This window comes from Elgaria multicarinata, chromosome 13, assembly GCF_023053635.1.
Source record: "Elgaria multicarinata webbii isolate HBS135686 ecotype San Diego chromosome 13, rElgMul1.1.pri, whole genome shotgun sequence".
Taxonomy (NCBI): domain Eukaryota; kingdom Metazoa; phylum Chordata; class Lepidosauria; order Squamata; family Anguidae; genus Elgaria; species Elgaria multicarinata.
This window is the reverse complement of record NC_086183.1, coordinates 19,457,639-19,470,250: the sequence shown is the minus strand read 5'-3', so window position 1 is coordinate 19,470,250 and position 12,612 is coordinate 19,457,639. Positions and strand designations below refer to the sequence as shown.

Genomic DNA, 12,612 nt, shown 5'->3' with positions numbered 1-12,612 from the left:
AAACTATGGACTTCTCTATCACAAGATGTAGTGATGGCCACCAGTTTGGATGGCTTTAAAAGGGGGTTGGATAAATTCCTGGAGGAGAAGGCCATCAATGGCTAGTAGTCATGATGGCTAAGTGCTACCTCCAGTATCCAAGGCAGTGGGCCTATATACACCAGTTGCTGGGGAACATGGGTGGGAGGGTGCTGTTGGACTGTGTCCTGCTTGTGGGTCCCTGGTTCGACAGCTGGTTGGCCACTGTGTGAACAGAATGCTGGACTAGATGGGCCCTTGGTATGATCCAGCAGGGCTCTTCTTACATTCTTAAAGGTGTTCTCCCCATTCTAAAGGGGTGAAATGCCTCTCCTGTGTCTTAGTTCTTGACAATAAGAGCTTTAAGCTAAGATATGCTGATATTTTGGTATTTTGGCTGTTTTCCTTTGGCCTTCAGCCCCACCCATCACTGGAATCTGACCCCCGAGACCTTCTATGTTGTGGAGATATCAGTGAACAGACGTGGAAGCAAAAACTGACTTGGTTTTAGAAAGGATCTCGTAATTTAGAAATATAGTTAAGTAGAGGAGGACAATGACCAAGAAGCTCTACCCAGTGAGCCCCCTGGTCTTTTTCTTGGCCTCCATCAAGGCACCACACTCATCCCATTTTTGCTTCTTTTTTAAAAAAAGATATTATTTATAAATCTTTAAAAACAATTTTTCTTCCTGGCCACTGGGATGGATTCAAGCATAACAAGGGCCTCTAGCTACTGTCATCTTCATTCCCCATAAATTCCTCTAGGGCCCCTGACGGGCTCAGAGACATTCTTAGGAAATGGAAATAGCTGGTGGCCACAGGCCAATGCTTTCCTCTGCAATGTATCCAGCCACCAAGAAAGTGATGCCCAGGGGAGTTTCTCATTTGCCAGATGTGCCCATGGGCCCATGATGGTTGCCTACCCAAGCTCTAATGTAGCTGATTACCTCTCTCTTAATCTGTCCATCATAAAAAAAAAAGTCGTCGTCCCCCAACACACACATAAAGTAAATAGAGAAGGTTTCATTGCTGCAACCCACCTGAGGTTGGACATAATCCATTTGCAGTCTCCTGACCCACCTCTTGAAGACCAAAGACGTAGAGCTTACCAGTTTAGGTTCTTCATACAGCTCCATGTTTTTGCTGGGGGACCTGTGAGGTAGAGGCACTGAAGACGATATTCCATGCTGAGTTCTGCACGAGCTTTGAACTTTTTCATCAGCTGCCGATTGGCTCCGAGAAGGCAACTCCTCTCTCCCTGGGGACGGGTACCGTGAAGGTGGCTCTGAATAGCTCTGCGACAACGTCTTCTTCATGGATAAGTATCTGGACGAGGACACTTCCCTGCTTGGAGACACACGTCTCACGGGGGAGACCCTTCTCTCTGATGGAAGGTATATTCGCGATGATGACAGCTCTCTTCTCGGAGAAATGTACCTGCTTGGTGAGAGCTCAAGTCTTGCGGCCAAACTATGGAGGGAAACTGCCTCTCTCCTTGGAGACATTCGGTGACAGGACATTCCCAGCCCTGGAGAGAGGCTCCTCAGTGAAGATGTTTCTCCAGTAGGTGGAAACCTTTTCGGTGAAGTTTCATTTTTGGTTAACAGGTGCTTTCGAGCCAGTATCGATCTGTTACCACCACCAGTGCCAATGCTGGAATCCTTGCTTGGGGACCACTTCCTTCTAGGAGAGGTGTCTTTGGAGATGGACAAGTCCATTGCTAAGAGCATCTGTGGCCTTGTGACTGATTCCTTCTCAGTAGAAGCTAGTAGCACACTGGAGGTCAAAACTGGCCGATGAAGTCTTAAGAAGCTGTGGCAGACAGCAACTTCACTGCTGTCAGCTGACCATTTCATTTCTGGCCCCAAGGATGTGGTCTGGTGACTTTGAACAATATGCTCACTGCTAGAGACAACATCTTCCGATATGGACAAGACTGTCCTAGCGCCTTTCTCTTGGGCAGAGGGAGAACATCTTGGAGAATGCCCTGGGAAGGAGGTGTTCTTCATTTCTGAAAGCTTTACAGGTGGCTCCTCTTGGCTTTCCTCCTCCTCCTCTTCCTCCTCTTCCTCCTCCTCCTCTTCTTCTTCTTCATCATTGTCATCGTCTTCATCAGACTCTTCCAAGTCTGAAAACTGGTGTTCTTCAAGGAGCTCAGATCCCTCCTGGCCTTCTGAATCTTGGAAGAGATCTTCACTGGTTCCTAAAGGGGGAAACAAATAATTGTTCAAATATACACAAATACCAGTATTTATGAAGATATAGTTTTATCTCTATATACACACAATCTGAGCAATCGTATCTATGGATACAACAGGAGATGAACTCTGCTGTATTCTGCAAAACTAGTGATAGTACAAAATTTTGAAGGGGTTTGAAATATGAACTCTTCCCACGCCTTTTTCTCCCTCTCTCTTAATACTAGTAGTCATCCCATGAAGCTGATGGGTGGGTGATTCAGGACAGATAAATGGAAGGGCTTCTTCACAGAACCATGGAATTTGCTACCACAGGATGTAGTGATGGCCACCAATTTGGACAGCTTTAAAAGTGGGTTAGTCAAATTCATGGAGGAGAAGGCCAGCAATGGCTATTAGTCCTGATGGCTATATTCTACCTTCAGTATCAGTGGCAGTATGCCTATACACCACTTACTGGGGAACATGGGTAAGAGGATGCTGTTGCACTCATGTACAGCTTATGGGGTTCCCATGGGCAGTTGGTTTGGAACAGAATGCTTGATTATGTTCTTACATTCATGCAAAAACTCTGATCCATTTCAAGTTCCGCCCCAGATTCCTTTCATCTGGATTTGAGCTAAAACAGGATCCACATTCTTCCAGTACTGAGTTCTGTTCTACCCAAATTTTGAGAATTTTTCCAATCTTATGTTCAGTTCTTCATGAAATTTGAATTTGCATAAAAATGCATATACATAACAAAATACCCACTTATAAACATATAATAAATGCATACATTTTTCTAAATGCATTTGATCCTAAAATGCATAATATTCAAAATGTATTTCAGCATGTCTTTTGAGCTGAGAAAGTCGAAAGAATTCTGCACAGTAAAATTCGGAGAAGTGCAAAATCTGAAGGACAATTCGGTTCTGATCTGCCCATTAGCCTGGGAAGAGTGGACCGAATCTGTTTGGATCACACCTTGCAAAAATCTAATTCCTGAAGCAACCTTACCCCAATACGATGTTGCTATTCACTCGTTTTCACTGACTGTCAAGGTATTTCAGCATGAATGCTTATTCATCTGGATGACAGATAGATGATTTATATGCACATCGTCCTTCTTGATTTTACTCTCCATTGGTTAGAAGAAGCATGAGCAAAACTGTTGGGTGGGGAATTGCTCCAGTTTGATCAGGATGAGAGACAAGGGGGATTTCAAAGAGTCTTGATGTTCTACAAGAAGCAGCACAAGTGGACCAAAACCTCACTAAATAGGCAAACTTTCCATTCCACTTTTTTCAGAGAAATAAATAAGGGCACAACCTGATCCAGATGCCTGGGGGGTGGACGTGGAGCCAATCCTCACACCACTCTGTATTTTTGCTAGATGTTTTTTTTCCAGAGCAGGAGGGAAGGAGGCTGGGGTGTGTGTGTGGCTGAAGGATTCTTCATACGGCAACCTAAGCCTATGTGGCAGGGTCTTGCTATTTACTGTGTAATCTGTACAGCACCATGTACATTGATGGTGCTATATTAATAATAATAATAATAATAATAATAATAATAATAATAATAATAACAGTGCCCTGCCTTCCCCACCCACAGAACCACCCTTTCCCCCTCCTCTCTGAGGTTGCCATTGAAAACTTGGAGAGGCAGCTGGTGTGCTTCTCTCTGTGCCCACTGGGACAGGGAGGGGAGCTTCAACTTCTGGGTGCAACGTCAGAGCGCTGACTACAACCCCGGATCCAGGAATCCGACCTCTCCTATGGCACCCAGATACTGTCTAGGGGCCATAGGATTGCTCTTCCCATGGTGTTAAATCCTCAGTTTGGTCGTATGGCCTCTTATACATTCCTCTATTGAAAGGATTGTCTAAGGACTGTCCTCTGTTTGAAGGCATCCTCTATTTGAATAGATTTCTAGTTTAAATAAGAACGGCTGTCCATGCACAGAGAGCAGCTGGCCTGCAGGCTGAACACAGCTCATCTGGTCACAGTCTTCCACACTAAGGCGCAACGTACTGTACTTCTCTTTAAATGATAATAATCATTTCTATATTTGCATCTATACATATAGATTAGCATAGGCAAATTTGACACATTTCACTGTCCTTTGCTCTGATGGTGCATTTCTTCCTTTTTTGTGTGTGTGGGATTTATAATCAGCTACCCTAGTTGACAAGAGATCCTGACTAAGTGTGAGGACCCTGAAATCTCCTTTTAAAAAACCAAAAAAGCAGAAACATCCCCTCCCCCCGAAAAAAATCCACTTTTGTTTTTGTTTTTACGTTCTTCTCCTTGCTTGACACAAACTCAAGCACATTTCAGCCAGAGAAGGAAATGTGTAGTGTGATATATATATATATATATATATATATATATATATATATTCTAAAATTACATGCCTTGCTTGCATGAGGGAGTGAAGCCCAGACAGCTAAAAACATTCCAGTGGACAGGGCTGCAGCCAAGATCAACAGACAAGGGAGGATTCCAGTCAGAATACCAGTGGATCCTTGCCATGGAGCTGAGATCAGCTCTTGCGACAGAACTCTGCAGGTGTCCAGGAGCAGAGAGGGAAGGTGGAAAGGAGGACAGGGTGTAGTCTGAATGCACATGAGGCTTAGCTGAAGCTAAGCAGGTGTGGCACTGGCCAGTGCATGGAGGGAACCACCTGTAGCCACCTTGAGTCCCATGATGAAAGAAAGGTGGGATAGAACTCCAATAAATGAATGGATAAATAAATATGTGGGTCCAATGGCAGCCATGTAAGCCTCTGAGCATGTGACAGCCGTGGCTTTCTGCAGGACCGTTTCAGGAAGGAGATCCCGCTCCCCCACCCGCCCCTTCCACTTTTGCAAGCAGAGCAAAACCCTCAATCATCTCGGAGTCCCAAATCACCGCCAAGACGCCGACACACCGCGTTGCTCACACCGCGTCACCGCTAGCTCAGCATGGCTGTGGGAAATGATTGATAGGCCAAGGTAATTAGCAAACAAAATGGTTCCTTTCAGAAGCCGCCCCCCGCCCTTCCGGCATCCGGCCTTCGCGTCCTGCAATCATCCACAGAGTTGTGATTTTTGCAGGCATTCAGCACACTGCTAACGCGAACCATTTCTTCCAAATTCCCTTTTCCTCCCTCGCCCTAAAAGCTTAAGCAATGACTTCTTTGTGATGTGGCAATTTGGCCAGCGGGCCACCCAATTTTATTTTATTTTTTGGTGCATTCCAGAAAGGAATATGTATAGGTGGTCGGCTGAAGCGCAGGGAGCGAATTTTTAGAGACTCCTGAAGCTAATCAGCTATTCTGAGTAAGTTAACAGACTCCACAACTCCTCTAGCAATCTGACACTGGAGCAGATGTCCGCTGGCTGACATCGCCGTGAATGCATCTCCCCTGCGACTGACACAATACTGGGCCTTTTCCCCCCGCCTCCTTTGCACATTCTTTCCTCCCCAGGGTAACACTCTGGCAATGCAACATCCATTCCAAATGGAGCATGGTTTTGAACGATGCAAAGCGGCAGGAGAAAAAAATGTCAAAAAGAGAGTTTGGATCAAAAAAAAGATGAAAAATAATAATAAAAGGAAAGGAGTCCTTTAAGGCAAAAGCAATTTTAAATTGCTCCAGGGAGAGCAAAAGACACAATTCCTGTAAGATTGTAACGAGAGAAGAAGGACCCTGTTAGATCAGACTAGGGTCTCATCCTGTTTCCTTGCTGGTCAACAAGATGACGGCAATGTACTGCTGCTGCTGCTCCCCAGAACAGAACTATTTTTATTTATTTGCCACTGTTCAGGATACAAATCCAACCAAGGTAGCTGTGAAGGGTTGAGGCCTACAGAGGCAAGGTAATAAAGTCAGGCCTAGAGGACTGGTGTGTGTTTTTCTCTGTTGGGAGGGGGTATTCCTCAGAGAAGTAGTTTCATTTCTCCAATTAAATTCCCTGGTTATGTTTCATTTCTCCAGTTAAGTTTTATTTCTTCAAGGCTGAAAAGGTACTTTCCATTTTGGAAGAAGAGGAGAGAAAAGGCAGCCAAGAAGAGCCAGCCAGAAAAATAAGCAGCCTGGTAAAGTGTAAGTGCAGCTAGGGTAAGGTCATTTGCATTTTGCAACTGCTATTTTCTTTTAATGCCTTTGTGTCATTCAGCTCTATTGACTAAATACCTTTAATTGTAATTTGCTTGTTTTAATGACAAGTAAACTGTTGTATTGAGCCACAAGTATCTGGTGTGACCATCATCCCATGTCTACAGCCTAAATCCCACATTACTGAGAAAGGGATAGTCAATGAAGGAATATGGGACTCTTAAGGAGGCAATTGGTCCTTAAAGAGTTGCTCACATGGTCCAGAACATGGATGGAACTTGACAGTAGCGATGTTGGAGAAATTCCATAATGGATTTCAACAAAGGTGGATTTCTATGAATCTGCTCTGCAGATCCCAGAGCAGACCAACTTTTTCTAAATCATGGATTCTGTGGACTTGCAGACAGTCCCCTCCTCCACCATTGGGAGAGATTTGCGCAAATTTGTATTAGTGCTAATTAGAAAAATTCTAATAAAAAGAATTTGATTCCATTAGTGAGCAAATGATGGAATGAAAGATGCCTGTGAACCGCCCAGAGAGCTTCAGCTATTGGGCGGTATAAAAATGTAATAAATAAAATAAAATAAAATAAATGCCTGACAATCCACAGAACACAGGCAGAATAGATTTAACAAAATCTGTAAATCCCGCTATACAAGTTGGCCTACGATTAATATAAAAATAATAAATCGAAAATGATGTTAAGAAAGTAAATCAACAGGATCCTTCCCTTCAAGGCAGTTTGGTGGAAGATGGCCCTGGAGTTAAGGGGCATCCTGACGGGATGGGAGAGGGTGAGTGGTCGTGATTCAGTGGTAGACCAGCTGTTTTGCATGCAGAAGGTCACAAATTCAAACCTCAGCATCTCCATAGAGGGGGGGGGGGCAGGGAGCTCAGATTCCTGCTCCGAGGTCGAAGCACTGATCCTGACCTCGGATCCAGCAATCTGAACTACCCTGTGCTCCCCTTCCCCCTCACGACTCTGACTTAGGGCCACTGGATTGCTCCCTAAATGCACCTAAAAATTAGTATGGTTTGTTCTGCAGTTTCTTTAAAATGCAGATTAATGCAGAAAGAGGATAGGGTGGGCTCCCGAATGGAAACATGCAAAAGGGATACAGAGGGGGGCGGGGGAAATAGTCTGATATGTCCATCCCCAGCTAGCTAACTGCATGCCCGGCTAGCTAGGCTAATAGGGCTGCGTAGTGTTTGCTGAGTGCTTTGCCCTGTAATACGTTCAGCTACACAACACAGTCATCTGGTTAATGACCTAAAATGATTCATGGCAATTCACGTATGATGCCGCACTGAGCTCATTCTCTCCTGAAAGTTCAACCGTCATATGCTGTGCATTCCTTTAGTATGCCCCTTCAACCATGCTGCATCCAGATCATTCTGGAGGAAAGATAATAGTATCTTTTAGTGCGGTGGTGGCAGCAGTGCTGCAGGGGTGGTAAAATGAAGTACCAGGTACTGAAGGAAGCTGGTGTCAATGCTGAGCATAAGCTCCCACTCATCCACTGGAACAAACCTTGACCAGCCTGAAAATAAGCAAAACCCACATATACAGGGTCATTACATTTGGGCCCATTTGGGTCCGGATTTACCCAGAATCAGGAATGGAACATACAAGATGACATATAACCTTTACCTTCTTCCTTTTCTAGCTCCACCAGTGAAGACACCAGCACACCCATCTCCTGACATTTTTTGCTGTGGGCTTTCGATTTCATATGTTTAGTCAGATTCCCTGAAACAGAACAGAGCATACACATTTGTCAGTCCTATTTTGGCTTTCCGTGCCCAGCGACCAGAGACGTTCTCTGCAAGCGATACTTTGCGTCCCCTGACAGATCCAGGGGCGGCTGCCCTCGGATGATTTCTGCCCTTTTGCCCCAAGCTGCTGCCCTCGCAGAGGCTGAGCATATGTTCAGTTGATGACACAACGACTAGCTCTCATGCAGCGCGGAAAAAGCAGGCCGGCACGTGCTTCGCGAGGTTGGAGAGGCGCTACCCAGAACGCTCTCAGCAGTGACACACAGAACAGGCACAGAAACCCAGGCAAGAGAAAGATGGTTTCGTTCAGCTTGACGGCCTGGCCCATCTTTCTCCAAACTCGCCAGAGTGCACACAGGATCAGCTACTACAAAATACGACATGGCAAAGTCCCCTCTCTAGTGACACAGCTGGCTGTTACTCCCAGTGGAGTTGAATGGGAAAATAAGAGGCAAGGGGGTCAGAGAGGAGAGACGAAATGAAGATGTACACAAAGTTTGCCCTCTTTGAGTTTAAGAGAGATGTTATCATACAAAGGAGGGATGGGCAACTTCATAGAATCATAGAATAGTAAGAGTTGGAAGGGGCCAATAAGGCCATCAAGTCCAGCCCCCTGCTCAGTGCAGGAATCCACCTCCAGATGTGCCCCTACAGATGTTTTGGCCTACAACTCCTGCTATCCCGTGGCATTGGCTATGCTAGCTAGGGATGATGGGAGTTGTAGGCCACATTGACCATGATATAATGGTAGGGTGACCATATGAAAAGGAGGACAGGAGTCCTGTATCTTTAACAGTTGTATTGAAAAGGAAATTTCAGGAGGTGTCATTTGTATATATGGAGAACCTGGTAAAATTCCCTCTTCATCACAAGAGTTAAAGTGCAGGAGCTATACTAGAGTGACCAGATTTAAAAGAGGGCAGGGCACCTGCAGCTTTAAGTGTTGTGATGAAGAGGAAATTTCACCAGGTTCTCCATATATACAAATGGCACCTTCTGAAATTCCCTTTTCTATGCAACTGTTAAAGATACAGGAGCCCTGTCCTCCTTTCCATGTGGTCACCCTAATAAAGGCCCTTTCTACACCTAAGGTTATCCCAGGAAAATGGAGGTATCGTCCATGTCTGCTCCCAGGATCCCCTGTGTGTCATTTGCATGCACAGGGATGATCCCAGGATGATCCCTGGAAAAAAGGCAGATGTAGAAATGGCCAAAGACTCATTCACCCTTGATTTGCCCTTACAGTCTTTGAAAAAGCATCTTGTGCTCTCTCTCCCTCTCTCTCTCTCTCTCTCTCTCTCTCTCTCTCTCTGGCTACATTCTGACATAACGACAAACCATGATTTGGAGCAGGACCAGCTTCAGGTTGGGAGGAACCATCAAGCAAGTTGGCCTCAGTGTACCCTTTCCCCTCTCCTTCAGTGGGCCCTTATTCTCCTCACCATCATTATTCATCACTTCTCAGAGAAGACCTGGTGAATAAGAAGGAGGCAGCAGTTTCTGGTCCTCACCCTTGCTGCAACAGCCCACTGACTCTGGGAGTAGGTAAGCGAACAGGGGCCAATAGCAAGGAGCAGTGGGACCAAGGGTCTCTCATCTAGGGGGCCCTTACTGCGGCAAGGGCCATGGTGGGTGCACAACCATGCTGCCCAGCCTTAGTTTTGAGCCTATGCATTCCCTCCACCACCACCCTCTTGGCCTTGCTTATTTGAATTCCCAGGCATCCTGGTTCTCAGCAAATCTAAGTCACCATTTCATCCAAAGCGGGCACAGTGCAGTTTCCACAAAAAATATAGGAGAGGAAGGAGCACGCAAGCCCAAGGCTTGTTTTCCTAAAGCAGGGGTGGGCAACTTGTGGCCCTCCAGATGTTAAGGCCTACAACTCCCAGCATCTCTCACAACTGGCTTGGTTGGGTGGGTCTGAAGGGAGTCCCCATTGTCAAGTTTCCTCCAAGGTTACAAAGCTGAGATTTATTACTGGGGAACATGGGTGTTTGCAAACTCCCTCTCCACCCCGCCCTGATCTTGGGCTGCAAATGACAGCTGGCTCTCTTCACCTCAGGGTCAGGATCTCCCTGGGTTTCAGGGAGCTTCATTTGTAGGCCAAGGTTGTGGGAGTTCAGCAAGCACACACACCCATCAGCCCTAGAAGACCCCTTGATCCATGGCTGCATTTAACAGTATCACTAGGCCAAGAGAAACCCCACTAGACTTTTCCTGCCTGCACAAAGCTGCCATGTAGAAGTTTGTTGTTTGGGTGGGAGGGAATAGCAAGAAATCCGATTCGGAGAAGAATCTGTGGACCTAGTGCTCTCCTCTCCAAAAAGGCATCCACTATGAACCCCAGAAGCTCATACCCAAAGTTAGGTACTGCAAGCTCCAGCCATACCTCTGGTGGCAATCTCTGTAAACACCAGGTGATAGGTGGCCTAAAAGGTCTCCCCGGCTGCATCAGTTCCTTGAAATCACAATGAGTAAACATGAAATGGTGTCTGCCTTTCCTTAAACAGGAGAAGGGAGGTTGGTTCCGATAGGGAAGATAGAACGCAGGCACGTGGAAGAGGAGAAGAGAAAAAGTTACCGGTTGAAGAAGAGTATTGCGGAACGTTTCCCTTCTCTTCCTTACCCTTCTGCCTTCACCTCCGGGGACTGAGCAGACTGAAAATAGGAACGCATGCACATCCTTGGTGAAACTCCTTCAAGGTTTGGTTAGCTCCCGAGCATGTCTCAATATCTAGCTGGCTTCTCCAAATGCACTGTAACAAGATGACACAGCCAAGGCTCTCCTAACTGTTGGCAAAAGATACCCGCAACCCGATAAAACTGGAAGTTCATAGTAACAAAAGCAAGCAAGCCCATTGGCCCCTCTGGGATCTGTTTCACCTAAGTGTCAGCAGGAATCCCACCTGTCCGTAGGGTGCTTGTAAAAAGCCATTGTCACAATTACTTTGCCTAAGAAAGGGCCACTGCTCAGCGGCAGGACGGACAGTGAGTTTGCCATTACGGCCATTCTGGTTCCATTTCATTCAACAGATGGCTGACGTGGTAAAGTGTCAGTGCTTTGGAATGATCAACCATTCTGGACGACGGTTGTAACGCTCGCTCATGGATCAATTTAGTGGCTTTGGACAAATCTGTCTGTGTCTCTCTAATAAGTTGTTTTTTAATAAGCAAGGAGGTTAAAGCAGTTTGAATACTAAATCTGCTAAAGAAGAAATAATTCATGTTAATAAATATAGCTCCACATGGAAGTTGGACTTCGCACAATGTTGGGTTCAGGGCCAGCCCAAGATGTTTTGCTGCCTGAGGCAAAGGCAAGATGGCGCCCTCCCCCGATCCATGTACAGAAGTCATGGGATAATGGACGTGAGGCCAGCAGGCTTGCTTAGGGGATACAAGGCAGGCAGTGTGCCACACACAGCTCTGTCCTCCAACACCTCACTGCTGCTTCCTACCCTCAGGCACATAAGGGATTGCATGAGCAACATGATGATGTCATGTCAACATCCAGCCAATCAGATTTGCCTATGGGGCAATGTTTCCTGCCCTCACTCTGAACAGGCAGACATTGTTGGCCCATTTCACAGTCCGTCTCTCCTGAACAATTGCCAAAAGAGAGAGAAGTGTATTAGTTGAGGTCAAGGGTGTGTGCGTGTCTCTACTTTAAGGCTCAGGAGGTAGGCCTGAAGATGTGTGAACTTTTAAGATCCCACCTGACAGCAATAGGCTGGTGTGTTTGGGTGTGTATACAGCAAGCATGTTTTCTAGAAATAAAAATTCTAAGAGGTATTTGTCTGTATTATAAACAAAACAGCATCTCAAGAGCAACATTGCCATGGCAAGAGCGAGCCTTGGGTTGAAGCCACATCTGCGGCCTGCACTCTGCAGATTTCTCAGAGCCTCCTATTGTGGCCTCCTTTGCTGTCATGGTGTGGCAGCCACTTTTCTGTGGTGTGATTCCACGTGGCTGCAGACTATATCTGGGGGTGTAAACTTTTCAATCCCAAGGGCTGCATGCAGTTGTGGCTGGGGCACTGGGGTTTGTACATGTGCATATGCACATATACAGACACACACACACATGTGACACACATCACAGATCACAGGGATGGGAAAGTTTGAACCTCTCCTCTCTGCCCTCTGAGCTCTAGGGATCACCGGAAAGGGGATTCAAGTTGAAAATCTCCCCTAGCCCCCAGCAATCATGAATGAGATTGATGCTTCTCTGTTGCTACTAACAGCAGGAAAACAATACTCTCACAAGCCAGGGAATGGCACCCACACACACAGAGCCCAGTTTATCTATGGAGATGTGGAGAAAAGTAAGTGGGTCCCCACCAACATTAAGGGCTGACAGTGTGTGGCTGAGGGCTGCATGTGGCCCCAGGATTGCAGGTTGAGCACTCTTGCTTTATGTAGGGAGCGTAGCTCAGTGTGATAGAGGACATGCTTGGCATGCAGAAGGTTCCGGATTCAATCCCCAGCTTCTCCAGGAAGGGCAAAGATGGACCAAGGCTCTGAATCTGTGGCCATGGCTAG

At 46.2% G+C, this 12,612-nt stretch overlaps 2 protein-coding genes across 2 annotated transcripts in view; one reads left to right on the top strand and one right to left on the bottom strand.

The window, feature by feature from the left end:
* FABP3 (fatty acid binding protein 3) overlaps positions 1–12,612 on the top strand; it is a 414,574-nt gene that overhangs the window by 52,874 nt on the left and 349,088 nt on the right. The gene's annotated exons all lie outside the window — the stretch shown is intronic.
* Positions 1–12,612, bottom strand: part of HIVEP3 (HIVEP zinc finger 3) — a 49,798-nt gene that overhangs the window by 1,461 nt on the left and 35,725 nt on the right. The window contains exons 4-5 of the mRNA XM_063139928.1: positions 7,949–8,047; positions 1,128–2,221 (exon numbers count right to left, since the gene is read on the bottom strand). Coding sequence (XP_062995998.1) covers positions 1,128–2,221; positions 7,949–8,047 — 1,193 coding nt within the window. The remainder of the gene's footprint in view (positions 1–1,127; positions 2,222–7,948; positions 8,048–12,612) is intronic.